General features: G+C 40.9%; 1 protein-coding gene across 1 annotated transcript; it reads right to left on the reverse strand.

The window, feature by feature from the left end:
* On the reverse strand, window positions 1–11,346 carry igsf10 (immunoglobulin superfamily, member 10). The gene is made up of 10 exons (XM_063906260.1): window positions 11,238–11,346; window positions 10,642–10,920; window positions 9,319–9,448; window positions 8,603–8,993; window positions 7,400–8,170; window positions 5,329–7,215; window positions 3,690–5,219; window positions 2,574–3,477; window positions 1,788–2,154; window positions 1–1,701 (listed from the first exon to the last, which is right to left on the reverse strand). Exons 2-10 carry the CDS (start codon window positions 10,842–10,844, stop codon window positions 169–171), a joined length of 7,716 nt encoding a protein of 2,571 aa, XP_063762330.1. The 5' UTR covers window positions 10,845–10,920; window positions 11,238–11,346; the 3' UTR covers window positions 1–168.
* Between the last annotated feature and the right edge of the window lie 7,423 nt (window positions 11,347–18,769).

Consider the following 18,769-nt stretch of genomic DNA (forward strand, 5'->3'; position numbering starts at 1 on the left):
TTTATTTTTTTCATCTAAATTTGTCGCTTTTTTTTTTTTTACAATGTTCCAGAAGCCGTAATCATCATTAATCCACATGTGAAAATGTGCAATGTTCCTCAAAGACAAATGCCTTATTGTCCGGTAATGTTGGTTATGCCATAGTCCTCCATTGGTCTTGTCTTTTTCTCACAATATTCGCACATATGTGACCTTTGAGTCTGTACCCAGGCTGTTCTTGGCCAGGCACTTGTATGTGCCAGAGTCTGTGGCTTTGGGCCTCTGAATGATAAGTGTGCCCTGAGGATGAAGCAGTTCGCTACCCATGGGCCGGCCCTGTTTTGCGGTTGACAGAACTGAATGATCGGGCAACTCCCAGATAATCTCTGGCTTGGGGATCCCAATGGTGGCACAATTGAGTTGAATAGGTGTCCCGGTCACTCCCATCACACTGGGCGGTGGACCTGTTGTGATCCGCGGAGGGTAGGCGATGACAATAACAGGAACAGTGAGCACAGCCTCTCCAGCACTGCTCCGAGCCTTGCAGATGTAGTTCCCTTGGTCATGGATAGTTGTATCCTGAACAATTAAAGTACCATTCTGTAGTACCTGGAAGCGCCCAGAGACTTGAGGCTGAGTAAGAATGTGGCCACCAGGAATGGTCCAGTAAATGTGGGGTCTTGGACTTCCATCAGAAAGACAATGGATGAAAAGAGGTTCTCCAGCAACACTGCGTATCATGCCTCTAGGTCTTGTTAGGATGTAAGGCTGCCCGACATCCAAAATAATTAGCTTCTCTATGTAGCCCATGAAATTCTTAGCACCACAGCGGTACTTCCCAGCATTCTCTTTGCCAGGGTTGTAGATAACTAAAGTCCCGTTTTCACTCACTTGGGGGTGACCTCTAGTCAACCGTGTTCCATTTGGCAAAGTCCAACTGATCTCTGGCATTGGGTACCCATCAGCAGAACAGTTTAGAACTGTGGTTTTCCCAATCCGAGACACAATGCGTTCGTTGAAAGGGTTTTTGAAGATTGGCCTCCTGAGAATACTACTAACCTCGAGCTGCACCACCATTACTGCCTCTCCTCCATCATTCCTGGCCATGCAGATGAACTCAGCTGTATCAGTTGGCCGCACATTACGAATCTCTAATGTCCCATTATGGTGGACATTAATCCTGCTGCCAAAGTATGGAGCTTTTATAAAAATGTTATCAGGCATAATCCAAGTGATACTAGGCGTAGGATCGCCATCAGCCTTACAGTCTATTAATTTCCTGGAGTATTTGGCAGCGACTTCTTTGATTACTGTCCTGTTCTGCCGGTAGCCATTAATGACTGGTGGATTTCCTTCCATATCAAGCTTGTATACTTTTCTATTTTCTCCAGCAGGGTTTCGAGCCATACAGATATACTCCCCAACATCAACAAGCTTCACATCCCTAATATCCAGGGAGCCATTGACATGCATTAGGTAGCGTTCATTAGATGCTGCAATGACGTCGTTGGTGGGCAACATCCACAGGATTTTGGGTTTGGGCTCACCGAGTGCTTCACAGTCAAAGCGGATGTTCCCTCCAGGCTTCACTCTTGCATATGTCTGGTCAGTTGGACGTATTCTTGGGGCAGCAGTCACCACGGTTATATGTAAATGCATCTCATCCTTACCCACCTGGTTCTCAGCATAGCATGTGTAATCCCCTTCTTCTGACATACTGACCTGGAATAGCATAACAAAGTGATGTAAATCTTTTGGATGTATTTCTTTTATCAAGAAGTACTGTAACATGACATATCATTGCATACCTGGTTTAGGTAGAGAGTTCCATTGTCAAAAAGTGTATAGCGCCGTGCTCTTCCTTGTCCACTGCTAGCATCAGATTGAAGAGCGCTGTTGACCACTGTACCGTCTGGTAGACCCCAGGAGATCTCTGGCTTTGGTGCACCAGAGGCTTTACAGTCGACCTTAAAGTCGTTACCATAGGGTACATTCTTCTTTCCATAGTGCTTCGGCTCTATCTTGGCTGCCTTCATTGACACACTGACCTTCATAAGATGGAGATCATCACCAATCTTGTTTCGCGCCACACAGAGATAGTCTCCAGCATCTTTATCACTCATAGCGGTTACAATAAGAGTACCATTTTCCAAGACCTGAATTCTGCTGCCCATCCTGAAAAAAAAAATGACATAATGAGTACCAGTCACTACAGAGCATGGCAAGAACAAATAACACATCCTTTTGCCACAGTGTGAGTATCTTTTCTGTAATAAAACAGGATTTTTTAAATTACAGAACAGTATCAGTAATCTTTCATTCCTGGGGTATACTTTATAAGAATTATGCTTGGACAAATTTAATATTTCGCTGTTTGTTGTTACCAGCTAAATAGAATTGCCAATGCCATGAGAAAAAAAAATCAAATCTGTTCAATACAGAATCATATCCAAAATAAACAAGCCTGCTTTTCAAATTATGGATCAAAAATGTTATGTCTTTTTTAGCTTTTAGGTCTAAGTATGATGTACAGGTACATGCTATTTTTTCTTCTTCTTTGCTTTACTGCCACTGATCGACAATTTATTTTTTACCTGTGCCACTGGTCCACTATAGCTTTAGAGGGCAGCCTCCATAGGACTTGGGGTTTGGGGTCTCCTGTAGCTGAACAGTTTAGTCTCAGCTGGTCCTCAAAGAACAACACTGTCAAACGCTGGGATGTCTCCACTATTTGAGGTGCAGACTCTTGCCTCTCTACTGTCAGGGTCACTACTCTCCTCTCTGAGCCGGTAGAGCTGGTAGCAATACATTCAAACTTGCCACTGTCTGTTGGAGCCACATCCTTGATGTATAGTGTTCCATTTCCATACACTGATATCCTTGTGTCACTGGCAGGTCTGTTATATTGTACCATTGTTCCATCATGGACGACCCAGTGGATAGTAGGCTGAGGGCTGCCTTGACCAGTACAGGGTAGCCACAAATGTTGGTTTACACCTGCTTTTACCTGCTGCCGTTTGTCCTCCACAATACCTGGGGGAGATGCCACCACCTGCAGACGGACTGTAGCAGTATCAGCCCCAGCTGGATTGCTGGCAATACATTTGTAATGACCTCTGTCATAAACAGACACCTCCTCAATGACCAGAGTCCCGTCAGCAGAAACTGATACCCTTCCCTTCTCTGTGTTTTGACCCTTGACCTGGGTTCGGTTGGCAAGGATCCAGGATAACATGGGTGAGGGGCGACCCTCTGCTCTGCATTTCATCTCAACAGTGTTACCTGCATGTGTCTTTATCTCACGCATTTTTGGCTCCAGGATGCGTGAGGGGTAGGCCACCACAGACAGAGTCACAAGAAGTTTATCTGATCCATAATCATTCTCAGCTAAACAGATGTACTGGCCACGATCCTTAATGTTGGCATTCTGGATAAACAGTGTGCCATTGATCAATACTTCAAACTTGCCCATCCTCCCTTTAACAGTAACGGTGTTTCCTGGAGGAGAAAGAAAGATAATTTATTATAAGTAACACACAAACTTAAGACAATTTCTTTTTAAAAATGACATTTAAATTGTTGCACCATTAATGACATGGATACAAATTCAAAACACACACATAAAAAAAACTATATATTCACTTTAAGGTAACATCCAAAATGTTGTTTTCACCTCAATTTCTTTTCCATTACTTTAATTGTTTATGTACCTGTGGTTGAGGAGAAGCGTTTCCAAGATATAGCTGGGTCAGGATTTCCAACTGCCTCGCATGGCAGGAAAGCATCAGAGTTGGATAACACGGTGAAGCTTGCTGCATTGCCCCCAACTATCTTAGGTTTGTTGGTCATAATATTTGTAGTGGGTTCAAAGCCAGCTTCATTGCCAGTGACATGTTCATGAGCAGTCGAGATCTCATAGCGTGGGCCTATGTTGTTGTACCGGCCAGTATTGTCAGGAAGTCCGTGTTCCTCTGTCAGGATGGTCATTGTGTCAAGTTCTTTATCTGCAATGTCACCACTACTCTGCACAGTAGGTCTTCTTTTCCTCACTGGTGGTCTAAGAGTGGTGGGACCAGTGTTCCTCTGTGTTGGTGTTCGGATGGTGCTGTGGACTTCGTTTCCAGCCGTAGTGTAGGGCCATTTTTTTGTGGTAATTGGCATAAATGAGGTGGTAGGGCTTAATGTGGTTGAAGGGATCAAAGGGGGCCTGGTTGTAGTATAGGCAGGTAAACTGCGAGATTTGCTCCAATCAAATTCCTCATAGAAGTCAGTCTCATCCGTTGATGTTTGGTCAGCGGAAATAACTACTGGAGTTCTGTCCTCTTTCCTAGATGGTGTGTAAAGGGGGTTGTAGGGTGAAAAAGTCAGTTTTGGCAGTGTTGTTGTCTGCAATGTAGTTTCCATAGTTGTAGTTAAAGCCTCAGTTGTGCTAGTAGGGTTCAATTTAGTGATTGCAGGTTTCTTGAAGGGCCTCCTGCCTCTGAAGGGCCTCCTTCTACGCCCTGGTTGTCTTCTTGTCCCACCAGGCGTCTGTCTGAATACAAACAAACTATCAGGTAGTCCCCCAGACCCAGATGATAAGTCTTCATCAGGATTTTCAACTAAAGGTGGTTTGACAGGAAGGGGGGAAGTTAGTGTCTGTGATGTGGGTGGTGTTTCAGCAGTGGTGGCAGACTTGGAGGTATAGTATGGGCCGGGAGTAGTTAGATGGTGAAAGCTAGGTTGCAGTGTTGTGAATTCAAAGACTGCAGAGGATAAATCTTCATAGTCGTCATCTAATGAGCCCTTTTTGCCTTCTGCGTGTCTGGTCCGGGACTCTGATAGGAAGTTTGCAGTAGAGGGCGGCAAAGCATCAGGGGTTGTGGTTGTTGTCTCCATTGTAGTGTCAGTTGTAGCTATGTTTTTTTGGGTGTTAAGTGGCCTCCTAAGCCTGCCAAGTACATTTTCTCGCTCCCTGCCTCCAAACAGCCGGTTCCATGGTATTCTTCCAAGGATGACATTTGAGGCAGTTGTAGTAGTGGTTGAGGTGGAGATTGACAAAAATGGTTCTATTGTAGGGTCAAACTCAGGGACAGAGGTTATGTAACCACTAATGTCATATTTTGTGGTAGAAGCTGCAGTTCTTTGTGTAGAGGAAGGTCTGTCGGTCCTGTGTAAAAATGAACCAGATGGAGCTGTTGGTTTAACCATCTGCAAATCAGTGGTTTCAGTCTTCTTTTTGTCTTCATCACACTCAAACGCTGGGGGAAAAATGAAGAAAACATGAAAAGATATACAAAAGATCAGCTCAAGAAGCAAATAATACTGCATACATTTAATGATGACACTTCACAAAACAAGGTTCCTCACCTGTGGTCAGTTCAATTCTATATGGCACTGTGGAGTTCCCTTCCTTTTTTATTGAGGGCTGTTTCACTTTATTGATGAAGGACTGTATGTCTGTGATCCTATTGGGTTTAATGATCCTCCTGCGGCCATGAAAGGTCCTCCTGCGCCCCCCACCTCTGCTGTTCTTGTGTGGGATGATTTGAATCTGCTGACGGGAGATGATGGTGGATCCTGGTGGCAGGCGGGGGGATTTGATGGTTTGGGTAGTGTGGAATGTTATCTCATCTTGCTTTCTCTCTGTGGTGCTGACGGCTATGAAGGTTGTCTGGCTTTCTGGGTCTGTGGATGTGTGAACAACGAGCTCCAATGGTCCTGGACCATCCATCGTGGGAGTAACATGAGGGTCTGTGGTAAATGAAAGCAAAGCCCCAGTTGACGTCTCTGACTCTGCAGGTTGTTCTCCTGAGAACTGGACGTGAGTTTCTTGTGACGTGTCCGTCACAGTGAGTTGGAGTGTGACAGGGTGCCGGCTTGAGCCTTGCTTGGTAGTACTTTCCTGGGCATAGAAATCAGTAGTTTCATCCAAACTTGAAGGCCCTGTGTTGAAAATTGTGCTAAATGGTGTTGCTGCGTCACTCTGAGTTTCCCTGTTTTCTGATGGCTTGTGTGTAAATGTGGACTTGATTGGAGTCAAATCTGACTGCATATATAACTCTGTTCTAAGTGTGTTTGTGTTTTCTATCACTTGACTTAAATCTATATCATTGCTGACAGTGGTTTCCATGCCAAATGTTTGATGTGCCCCCATTGTTGCTGCATTTCTACCCTGACCTGCATGAGTTATTGTTATAGTTTCAGGCTGCCTGTTCTCTTGTCCAATTATCATACCTTTCTTTGGATTTTCTGTGGTTGCCTTCACTATTCTTATCAGATGATCTTCACTATGACCCTCACCAGAGCCAAATTCACCATCACCAGAAAGAACAGTATTCAAGTGATCATAGTTTACCCCCTCTCCCTCTGTACCAGCCTTTATTCGCAAACCATCTTGAGCCTTTTTCATGAATACTGCAAATTTCTGCGGGTCCACTTTCCTGGAAGATTTATCAAACACCCTCTTACTCCAGATGCGTCTGTTGCTGACTGAGCCCTTCCTTTTCTTTCCGAGTCTACCTCCAGCACCTACCCCAACCTGTGACCTGATTCTGGGGTATGGCCGATCTGAGGTAATGGTCCTGGATTCCTGACTTGTTCCATCTGAGGGACTGGAAGAGGGGATCTCATTGAGGGTGTCTGGGTTTTCAGTTAGGCTAAGGTAAACCTCGTCTTCCATTTCCACCCCGGATCCATCACTGTCCAAAACTGTCACCTTTTCAGCTGTTTCTCCAGTCACTGTCACCTGAGAAATGAGCAAATCAAATCCGAGGTGGTTAGAAACTAAACATCTATAAAATCCACTGTCCCTTGCTGTGAGACCATTAACCAGCAAGGTGCCATTATCATACACTTTTCTGTTCCCATGAGATCTGCCCACTACTGAGTGGTCAGGGAGTATCCATTGGACGAAGGCGTCAGGGCTTCCTGAGGAGCTACATTCAAAAAACAGATTTTCTCCAAGTGGCTGTGAGAGTTGGACACCGTTAACCTCAGATTCTTCCACATCAGGGGACAGAACTGTCACTCGAAAGACAAGGACATCTGCATCCAGGTAGTTTGTGGTTATGCACCGGTAGAGGCCAGTGTCTGAAGCATCTGCACCCCGTAGAGTGAGCTTCCCCTCAGCAGTGATTATGATCCTCCTGTCATCACTGGAGAAAGGAGCTCTGACCTTACTTCCATCTGGTAAAATCCACTCCAACAAAGGCTTTGGCTCACCCTGGATTTGACAGCTCAATTGCACCACACCACCTACGTCAAAATCAGATGAATGTTTTATATGAACAACTATACTTCTTATACAACACATTACATCTTTTAAAGTTATTTTTTGCCGATTGAAATGCTCAGTAGATTGATATGAAATACTTTCATTATAAAGATGAATTGAAGGTCATGTCAACATAAGCTAATTTATATAGAATGAAACTCTTACCTGTAACTACAGTGTGTTCAGTCTGTGTTTTATTGTCTCGCTTGATCATGGTCCAGGAATATCGGTCCCTCTTAGGAGATGTGTTTTCCACTCGTAGGTTGACCACAGACTCGTACTTAATGTGCAGAGTAGAGAAAGTGGTAGTAGTGCGGTCCAGCTGGAAGCTCACCTCTCCCTGCATCAACCATGCAGGTGAGGCTTTAATCTCAGCCTCAATGTTTGTATACATCCCTTCCTCTTCCTCATTTGTTTTCTTCATCTGACTATACCTGTACACCATTTCTGGGCTTCTCGTCAGCATTAAGCCCCTCTCCAGTCTCATGGGAGAGTCACTGTAGGTGGCAAGCATCTGCCACAGCTGCTCTATGTGTTCATAGTCAATGTTACAAACCAAATATGTACTTATGCTAGCAGTAAGCATAGTGACATTGTTTCCCTCCTCCTCCTCTAAGGTATGTGTCAGGTTCTCGAGAGCAGAGGGCCTCTGGACAGTGCAGGACAAACTGGCATCACTGTGTAACTGGTCAGTCAGCTTCAATTGGATGGAGCCTAATGGGGCAATGAAGTCCTTAGGGGAAACTGGAGTAAAGTCTCCCTCGTCCAGGCTGATGTTTTTCCTCTTTAGATGGGGTTGGATCCATGGTTTGGCACAAGTGAAGGCATCAACAGGGAGAAAAGATAGAGGCCTGTTGTGGTGAGGGGCAGGATTTTCACAAACAGGACACAGCTGGCCTCTGGGATATCTCCTGTCTCGCTTGCATTTCAGCACACCTGGAAACATTTAATTCGAGGTGAAAGTGTTTAGTTTCTGGCATGTAAGGAAAGAACATTTACAATTTTCAAGAAATTTGCCAACTAAACCAAAACAAATCACTAAAACTTGTGAACCCAAAAAAGATAATTATTATAGATACCAGGTATAAGATGTATGTATTTTATCCTCTTAGAAATGCCTTTCGTGCTTTGGATACAATTCCATGCACTATTACCGCTAATAGTTAGAAAAAAACATACCAATTTATGTCTCAGTAGAATAACATACTACTTGTTACCAGATGTGTGTTATCAAAGCTGCTAGCAAATGTAGCTTAAAAAAGTTTAGATAAAGTTTTATTTTGCATGTTTGCATGGGAAAATGGTATACTAAAGAAGGAGGGGGTTCTCTTGCATCTCTGCTTTCTAAAGCAAGCACTTATTCCTCACCTGTATTCCTTTGTGCCCACATTGAGAACCACTTCATACGGCAATCACATGTCCATCGGTTGCCATGAAGGAAGAGGTTCTCCAACTGGCTGCAGCCTGAGAAGATACCCTCAGGCAGAGTTGTGAGGAGGTTATCCGACAGGTGGATGTTTCTAACGGAGGATATCTTGAACACTTGGCTGTGTGTAAGTGTGATGAATGTGTCTGGGTGGAGCTGCTGGAGGTGGTTACCCTCGAGATGGACCAACTGTAGTTTGGTTAGGCCGTAGAAAGCCTCTGGGCTGATGAATTCAATGTGGTTGTGGTCAATGTGGAGTCTCAGCAAACTGTCTAGGCCTTTGAACGTCTCTTTCTTGATCTCCTTTACTTTATTAAAGGACACCTTCAGGACCTGTGGAACCATGATTGAGAAAGAGTGTTGACTTAAGACTATTATACAGTTTTTCTTTATTGTCATTCATAAATGCAACTTGCAACAAACTGGAATAAACTAAATAAAAATATTATAACTAAATGTTAAACTTTATAAGCTGTGGTATCAAATATGTTTTATGGCTTAAGACAGAATGTATTTGATGGAAAGATGATAAAAAAGGCTTTTTTTGATATAGGGGGTCATGGTTGGTGCATTATTCAAGTACAGGAAAGTTGTATTTCAATATTACATGATAGGATTATAATGTGTACTCAATGGACTAAAAAACACAACAGTTTACCTGTAAGGACTTGAGGTCTTGGAAGGCTCTGTCATCAATACTGTGGATAGTGTTGCTATGCAGCATCAACAACTCTAAGTTTCCAAGTCCTGAAAGATCATTTTCTCTCAAGACAGTTATGCTGTTGTACCTAAAAATGAAAAATGAAAGAAAGATTTGAATTTATCAGCTCAAATGAAACACATTCTATTTATGGAAGTAAATTGACAATGTAATTAAAGTTCTGCACTTCCACTGAAGTGTTAAAGATGAGAGAGCTATGCTGGTACATTACTGATATGTCACTATAATGCATGTTTTTACAAGTTCTGTTATCACTCCCTGTTTCATACTAATTACTAGTCATGTATTACTGTTTTTCATATATATGCCTAAAAAATATATAATTGTTATTATTTCAATGATGTTTTGCGGGAAATAATTTATACGTATTTTAAACATATATTTTGCAAGAAGACCTCTAATGATTGAACCTCTCCTTAAGTTTAACATGTGTGGGCTTAGGAAAATCACTTTGAAATAAATATCAGAGGGAACATTGGATCCCTCAGTGTGCAAGCTATTGATTTGTATTACATTTATCACTACAGGTGATGTGCAAATTAAAAATGTTCCAAGTGTTTTCCTCCCTGACAGGGGAAAAGAGAAAGGAATAAAGCACATGCTTTCCACGTTATGCACCCACAGTGCTGAATATGTGATTGCAGCAGATTTCTGAAAAAGTCAATCAGTCTGAAAAGTTCTGGTTGTGAAGACACAAGGTGTGATCACAAAAGAAAAATCCGCATAACAACCAGTAGGTGTGCATCACCTTAAAAGGTAGACACAATTAGATTTTATTTTGATATAATGTCGTTAACCTGAAGAAACACAGCAACAAATTTGATGATTCATACCTCTATCACTTGCAGGTAAAGGTCATTTAAATTATATTTTGTTATATGTAGTACAGCTTGGATAAACATACTTTTGGCAGGCTAGCTAATAGAGGACAAAGAGTGGCTAATGGGCCACAGAACAGAGCAGGACTTTAGCTCTGCCTTGGTTACAGGAAGAGGGCCATTTAGCTGTGACAGTTTTCAGAAGCTGAGGATACAGTCATGAAAAGCTGACGTTACGTTGTGAAATTTGCATTAGTACTTTTGACAAAAGTTCAGGCTAATTTTAAAGGCATAGCTGTTTTAAATTAAACTCTCGAAAGGCAGTAGCGAACATTAGTTCCTTTGTGCTTATACATCTGCAGTTTAAAATCACACATTAAAATGAGTTCTTCTTCCCAAGAGAACGCAATCTGTTGAGTCTCCAAAGAAAGCGAAAGCTCACCCGAGGTTAATTCTTTCCACAGCTGGCTGGATGTGGTCAGGTATTGCGGTCAGGTATCTGAAGGTGCAGTGCACTTCAGTGGGAATGTGGCAGGCGCATGATTTGGGGCAGTCACCGCTCGTCGGCAGCACAGCAGCCAAGAACAACAGAGCACTCAGCAGCCACCTCCGCAGGTTCGGAGCGCTGCAACCACACACACGCATTGTGCACGAAGAGTGCACTTCAGCTGCACGGACAAGGGGACTAGACTTTCTCCTGAAACATTAATAAAACCACCACCTGGAGAGAGATGCACAGTGTGTTGTAGCGTATCTCCAAATTTAAATAACAAACAAACATAGAGAGATAGATAAAAATAAATTAACTGGTAAACGTTCGGGGATTTTTTTTTCTCCCATCATTCCATCTTTGAAAGTTCATATTCTTATGTGCATATTGATATATAATTATTATTCACACGTATTTATTATGGTGATGAAGTCAAACATAAAATAATTTCGTGCAAAGATACGAAATATGTTCTCTCCAGTCTAGCTACATATAATTGCAATAACTAGCAGAAAATACAGGTAAAAAAATGTTTAAAAAATACCTACGATTTCCTTTTCAGCAGTTGAACAGTTGCTACTGCACTTATAATGCAGAAATCCAAATAAGATAGTAAATTGTAAATATTCCGTTTCAGTAGTTCTCCACTTCGAGTCTTCAGATGAGTCCGCTGTGTCTGAGGCGCAGTGGGACGGGAGTCATTTCTCTGTGAGCGCCTGCAGTTGAGCATTGGTCTCCTCCGCCCCCCTGTAATCTGCTGTAATGTAATCCTAGAGTAACTGCGACCATGAAATACTCAGAGACATGGTCTGCTGCAAATGACACGCATGTGATATACTTTTAAAAACTTCCTCTAACAAATGTCTGGCTATACGAGAACGAATAAGGCTACTGTCAAAACAATAATATGATTAACGTGATACATTTGAAAAGTAGTTTTGCACAGAAGCGTATTTGAGAAGAAAAATGCAAACGTTATTGATGTGATGCATATGGATCCTGAAATAATGTGTGCATGATATTGGCTCTAATAATAAGTGATCACATTTGGAGATGTGTCAGTAGTGCCTAAAAAATGACAAACTATTTTGTGTCAAATGAAAGAACCATTCAGTCACGACGTCCAAGGACAAATGTGTTTCAGATTAGTTTAATAAGCCTTTTACTTTCTTCTCTCACACCAAATGGAACCTATGAATCACCTTTTTATTTTTGTGTTTTGCTTATGATAAAACCACAAACCAGCCATCAATCCAGCCATTTCCCCAAAAACCCTATTCTTTCAATGGTTTGTTGAATTACTCTGCGGCCACAAATCAGCATATGTAGAGGCCAAAGGCTCTTTCTTAACATGCTCCTGCTTTACAGTGCTTGGTTTCTATTTACAGAGATACATTTGACATGACTGTATTTTTTTGAATATGGTGAATTTAAAGCTAGGAAAATGAAAACAAACATGTTATGTAAAGCACTCATGAATCCCTAAGGTGTATAATTTTAGAATTTGAAAACATACTCATCTTTAGCATAAATTCTTTATGTAGTCTATCAGAATCGGAATTTCTGTTCATCCCACAGTGGAGTAATGTTACAGCAAAGGTAGCTCACAGTGGCTGTCACCATCAACTTGTCAGTCGTTAATTGTCAGCAGTATTGATGACATAGCTCAATGTGTCTTAAACCATATCATGTGTGTTTTTGCCTTCCAATTCTACATTCCTTTCAGAAAGCTGCTGGTTCACCACATCCCACATCTACACTATTAAACACCAACAAACATGCACACACATAGACATGCACAAACAGACACACAAACACGATCACAGGCTTATTTTCTTGAACATCTGGACACCAACACATGTGGACACCACCTCTTCTATTTCCTGTTTTTTTTTTTTGCTTCAATTTGTGCTATTTCTCACCCAGAAACCACTGTTACTCTTATTAACAGTGATGTAACAGTCAATGGGGTTAAGACATTCTCGTAAACGTGTAACGCTTGATTTACCAACAGTAATGAGGGGTGGCTATTAATCCTATATTGTCAGAAGTTTGTTTACAGCCACTTATCAACTCACATAATAGTTTGTGTTAGTCATTCCCTATGCTCCTCTATGCCACCAATCGCAGTGATAAGTGACTCAGAGGGGCGAGAGGATACGATTGGACGGGCATAGCTAGGTATTGTGTGTGTTGGCATGTGCATTATGTGGTCAGTCCAAAATGATTGTTTGTTTGTGATTCTACTGATCAGAAAATGTCATCTGTTTTTTTTCCAGCCAAAGAAACTGTTTCCATGTGGTTTTAATTTACTCCGGATGATGGAGTACTTCAAGAGCAGCTGTATTATTCTTCAAACTTCAAAAGTTAATGCTGTGGAGAAAGTCTAGGGATTCCCGGTGGTTTCTAAATTACTCTGATCCTGCAGCATATTGTTCGACTTAAGAACATTCCACGTTTGTACATACAGTTGAACCGCTCACTAACTTGACGACAGCTGGTGACCATAATCTCATATTGCTCTCTTCTTCTCTGTCCTCTTGGTGTTGGCTAAAAGGAGTGTGGAGGAACGATCCGGCTGTTAAAAGTCACAGCTAGTTGGTAGGCTCTGTGGAATCTGTAGACACATTCAGCATTGGCCTCATCTCCCACTCTTACTCACAGCTCGGGTATGAATGGGGGCCCAACTCTGTGGGAGGTGAATGACAGGAATAGTGGAAAAAAAATATCACCTTACTCTTTCAACATCCTTCACAGGTTTTCCCTCATGTGTGGAATTTTTTCGTAATGACTCAGCATTTTTTATTTTCTGTTTATTTCCTTGGCATGTATGTTTAAGTATTTGTAATCTACAGTATAAACTGATTTCCCAGGTAAGACAACTGTTTTTTTGCCAGCTCAAATGTTGATAGTTTAAGAAAGAAATTACAAAATGTCAGCCTGACAGAGATAGTGCAGTTTGTGGACAGATAGTTGTCAAATGTAATAGTCTTACGTTTGTGGTACCATGAGGATTCAGGAGAAGGGGGCAACAACAATTTGGTTTCTGAACTCTTCAGTCAACCTTTCCAGCCAAGCATGAGCTTAAAGCTCTCAATACATTTGATCTAAAGTGTAACAAATCAGTATGTATTTACAGATCCTTCGGAGGGATACTACAAAGTCCTTAAGGGATATAATGACTCTTGATGACACACACATTCACCAAAAAAGTACTGTATGTGTATATGTTTGTAATTAGTTGATTATGATTCTGTATTTCTTTAAGTAACACAGTGTAGTGTGTGTGTGTGTGTGTGTGTGTGTGTGTGTGTGTGTGTGTGTGTGTGTGTGTGTGTGTGTGTGTGTGTGTGTGTGTGTGTGTGTGTGTGTGTGTGTGTGTGTGTGTGAATTTGTGTGTTGGGTGAGTTTCAGAAAAACATAGTTACTGGAATTCAGTTCTGTGACTTCACTCCTGCAGTTGCCCTGACTCAGGTTTCATAGACTCTAAACAGCAACTATAATAGAAACCCAGCTCTGATCCATGTGCATTAGTCACACGTTAACAGCTGTTTGTTGTGAGTCTGATGTGACCTTTGCCCTCTCTGGTTCATGACATGACATAACAAACAAGGTCACTGAAATTTGGTTTCTGGCTGAGTTGAATAACTCTAGATTGTTTGAATGTATCTCATCAGCAGCATTAGGGTTTGTTACAAAGAAAGGATCATTATAAAGGTATCACGCATTTCAAAGCACATCTTAAACAAAATCAATTATATTATTTTCCATTACAAAACTTTTGATTTTGCAAGCTTTTATCAGATATTTTTACAGATATTTCACAACAAATGGCTGAATTTGTAAAAAAGTGAATACATACTCTAATTTTCAAGGGTTGTTGTTAACTTAATCACCCCACAGTGGCATTAATGTAGTTGCTTGTGAGCTGCTCAGTTAAAAATCAAAGCAAGGCTGTCTGGTTATTTGTGAACACCTCTAAGTCCTCTATCTGTGGGGCACTGACCTTTTGTTAGAGAGGTTGTGCTTCTGCTTTCAGTGGGTTTCAGATGCTATGATGAGACTTATGTGAGTATTTCTGTGGATAAGGCCCTCTGATGTGTTTCAGCAGGTCTATAGCGTGACTCATGTTTTGTTTGAAAATGTTTCACAACTACGTTTTTCAGGAACATATATTTGGTAAAAAAAATATCCTAGTTGGAATCTTCCATAATTTAAATTCTGATTTTAAAAGCATTAATGTGCTCTTAAATACTTACACTGCAGAGTAAGCCTACCACATTCCTATTCTGCTTTTGAATGTGAATGTCTCTGTGTGTTTGCTTGTTCATGACCACATATGTTCTTTCCGTGTCTGCATACACATACTGTTGGTGCGTGTGTGTGTGTGTGTGTGTGTGTGTGTGTGTGTGTGTATGTGTGTGTGTGTGTGTGTGTGTGTGTGTGTGTGTGTGTGTGTGTGTGTGTGTGTGTGTGTGTGTGTGTGTGTGTGTGTGTGTGTGTGTGTGTGTGTGAGAAATCCTCTGCCTGTAAGCCAGAGTCATTCATGTGAGGTTTGCTTTGAAGTGGCGAAACACATTGCGGTTCTTGAGGAAGCTGCTCACTCTATTTATATTTTGGATGTGTGAGAACAAGTTCATTTCTTTAAAAGATTTTCTCACAGCTATTTTAATCAGATGTAGTAGTTGATTGCTTGAACGAATAGCTTAATGATTATATGATGTACTGACTTAGTTATATCATTTAAATATTACATCACTTTAGTACATTTTATTGGTACACCCTTAATCTTAATTATTACAATGGAATCAAATCAGGGGTTTTATACACTCTATGCCATGCAGTGTGTAGATACACTTTTACAGTTTATTGCTTACATGGCTTTCTGCTGAGTCATAGTTAGAGGTTAGAATTTGGTGATATTATTGGTGCCCTCGAGATTCACAGGGCTATATGGGATTGACCTAGTCATTGGTGATTTACAGAAATGGCACTGAATGTCATCTGTCATTGAGCATATTAAACCCAGAGCTGTTGAAAATAGTTGTGTCCAAACAGAGGAAGCTTATGATGGTGAACAAAAGCTGGAGATTATTTATTGGCTGCCTGATGACTTCATGATGGATGTTTGTTTTCCAACACTTAAATCAGCAGGATGTTCTCATTGTAGTGACTGTGGTTGTTTGAGGGCCAGTAAGTATTCTAGTCTTCAAGACTAAACAATACCAGATGGTTGGATATTGGCCTTACAAAAGGGCCGAGGTCAGAAGAAAATATTCTATGTGGAATTTATAGCCTTTACACATTGGAACGATAAACTAAGAGATATCATATTTTTTAATGGGTTAATACTTTTTTGTTTAATGCAGAGCAACAGTGGAGACGGTTTATCAGTTATCAGATTGCATGGATGTAATGCATTTCGCAGTCAGTTTACTGACTAAACCAGAACTAATTCAAGAACCACAGATCCCAGAAGAGGCACTGACTCGTTCATAAAAAATCTGACCTTACTTGAGAAAGCTTTCATGGTTATAAAATGTGGTGGAAGATTTCTGCAACTCCTATATATTTATTACTGGTTTTAAATACTGGTCTTGACCCTGATTGATTGCAGATCTGATGCACATCCTAGGTTTTCATAAATACTTTTGACAATTATGATCTTTGTGTATGAAAATACACAACGACTTTGAGAGTAAATACAAAGCAGAGAAGTCCATAACTAAAAATAGTTGCTATGCCAATATTTAGGCCATGTTACTTTTGCACTTTTAGCAAAACACAGTGGGACACAATAATAGAGTACAATCATCAAACTCGCTAACATAAAAACCATTTGTCCTTTTTTTAACCCTTTTCTCATCTTGCCTTTTTTCGTGCATCTCATATTTAGCGCTGCCTGGAATTTGTTATTCAGTTTCTGATCAATTTGCTAGTCATTCCTACTGCAGGGGAAGAAATCTGATCCAATAACAGGCCGGAACAGATCTTTTCCATACAACTAATTCACCTTATCTTTGTTGCTGACCATTGCTGTTTCCCTCTAGTCATGATGTCTTTGACACCTTTAATCATTTTGCTGTGGTACAAGACTTCTGAAAGAGGCCTGTTGGGTCGTTGGTTGGTGTGCAGTTGTTAGTGCCTGCAAATCTGACCTCATTCTTGGTTTGTGTAAACATGCCAGGAAAACAGTCATTCTAGAGAGTTGTAAACTTGTGTGTTTACTGGTTTGTTTATCACTGCGAATGCAGTAGTGGGGTTACCATGGTACTACAGTAACCTCATCACTGCTATCACACATTTTTTCATCAATGTTTTCATTGGTCTTACGCTACAAAAAGTCAAATGTAAAGTTTGGCTGTGAAATGACATTAACCACAAGTGAGCCTCCAATGTTAGACCAACCTCTGTTGTGTAACTTTGTTATGTATTTGTATTATCAAGCCTTATCATGAAGCAAGACGGAATGATCATTTACTAGCACTGATATTGTTAATAAAAATTAACACATTCATGCCCCCAGTTATTGGTAAATACAATTTTCAATCACTTGTTTGGCTACAAATATTATTTAGTGAATCACTCAATCAATGCTCAGGAGCAAAGGTTGGCCCTTCCATACTAGTATATACGTTTATCTCTCTGCAGTTAGGGTAAAATAAAAATGAAAAAAATCACATATTTGTGAAGTAGAGCAAGTGATACACGGGACAAAGGATGTCACAAACTCGGGATCTGACTGGTGTAGCAGGACTCTGCGGTGCACATTAGTTGCCTCTTTTGGTCAGGGCTGAGTGACTCTGAAGTACAGAAGCACCGAGCCCTCTGCTGTGCTTCCTGTCATGTTATGCTGCTTCAACTGCAGGGATTCCAGAAGTTACAGCCATAGGCCTCGTTGACTGAAGACAAAGATCACATGCACCATATGTTTCTTATCTGGGTGACCCAGGACTTTGAAAATATGAGGGTCTCCTGCTATCCTTTATTTTTTAAATACCAATTCATATCCGTGCCTAGTGGTCCTTTGGGCCCTAATGGCCCCAATAAAAACAGTACATTCCATAAGAGCCATTAGAGGATATCAAGGCCCTGCTGGTAGTCCTGAATGTCTTGCTCTCTGTTTATTATCCTCCTCTTTCATCTGCACATATATAAAAGCACCACATTGAACACACATGTGTGACTTAATTCACTGAAGGAGAAAGCCATTAATGAAAAACTGCTTCAATTTCTCTCTTGCCAAATGAATACCATGATTGTGCTTTTACGCAGTCAATTTCATTTATTCATGGGATAAAAAGGAAGACGTGCACCTGATGGACAGCATCAATTTTAGGCTTTAATGACTTTTTTTATGCAACTGATCTCTCTGGTAATCACAGATTGGATTTCATGAATTATATTGAAGCCAATTTGCATTACATATGCAAACAAGATGTGAAATTCACTTGACAATGGCAGGATTGTATAATAATGAGTAGCTAAATAAAACATCAACACATCAAAACCAATTCTTGAGAATATGCCTGTTCCTCATTTTCTCTTAAATTTTACTTTGAGTACTTCTAGCCAATTCCCTGATGGCTTGCTGATTCCACTAGTTACTAGGCCTTATACGCCTACCTGTCACACTGCTGGATGGTCTTTTGTGTTAATTTATTGCTAACTCCTTGCAAAATTCCCAATGTACGCTGCTAAGATATTGTCTATATTTGATGACCTAACATTAAATCATCCTTCCACAGGCACTGTAATGATCCCTCAGTGTCTCAGGTAATGCCAAGAGGCAGTCACAATCAAAGATGTTGCTCAGTGATCTCATTCAGACCAAGCGGGACTTTTCAGCTTCTCTCTCCTCAGTGCTGGCCAAGTGATATGTCACTGGAACAAATCTGATCGTTTCACAATTTTTACTATCAGCATCCAAAAACCTTTACATTTTGAAGGTGCAGAAGTCTTAAGTAGGAAGAGATGAGTCAGAGTTGACCTCTTTGACCTGATTTCTTACTCAAAAAACTATCTTTCTTTTCACATTTTGAAATAAAACATTGTTCAACTCAAGATGTTTGACACAAAA

Source organism: Eleginops maclovinus, chromosome 18 (genome assembly GCF_036324505.1).
Source record: "Eleginops maclovinus isolate JMC-PN-2008 ecotype Puerto Natales chromosome 18, JC_Emac_rtc_rv5, whole genome shotgun sequence".
Lineage (NCBI taxonomy): Eukaryota > Metazoa > Chordata > Actinopteri > Perciformes > Eleginopidae > Eleginops > Eleginops maclovinus.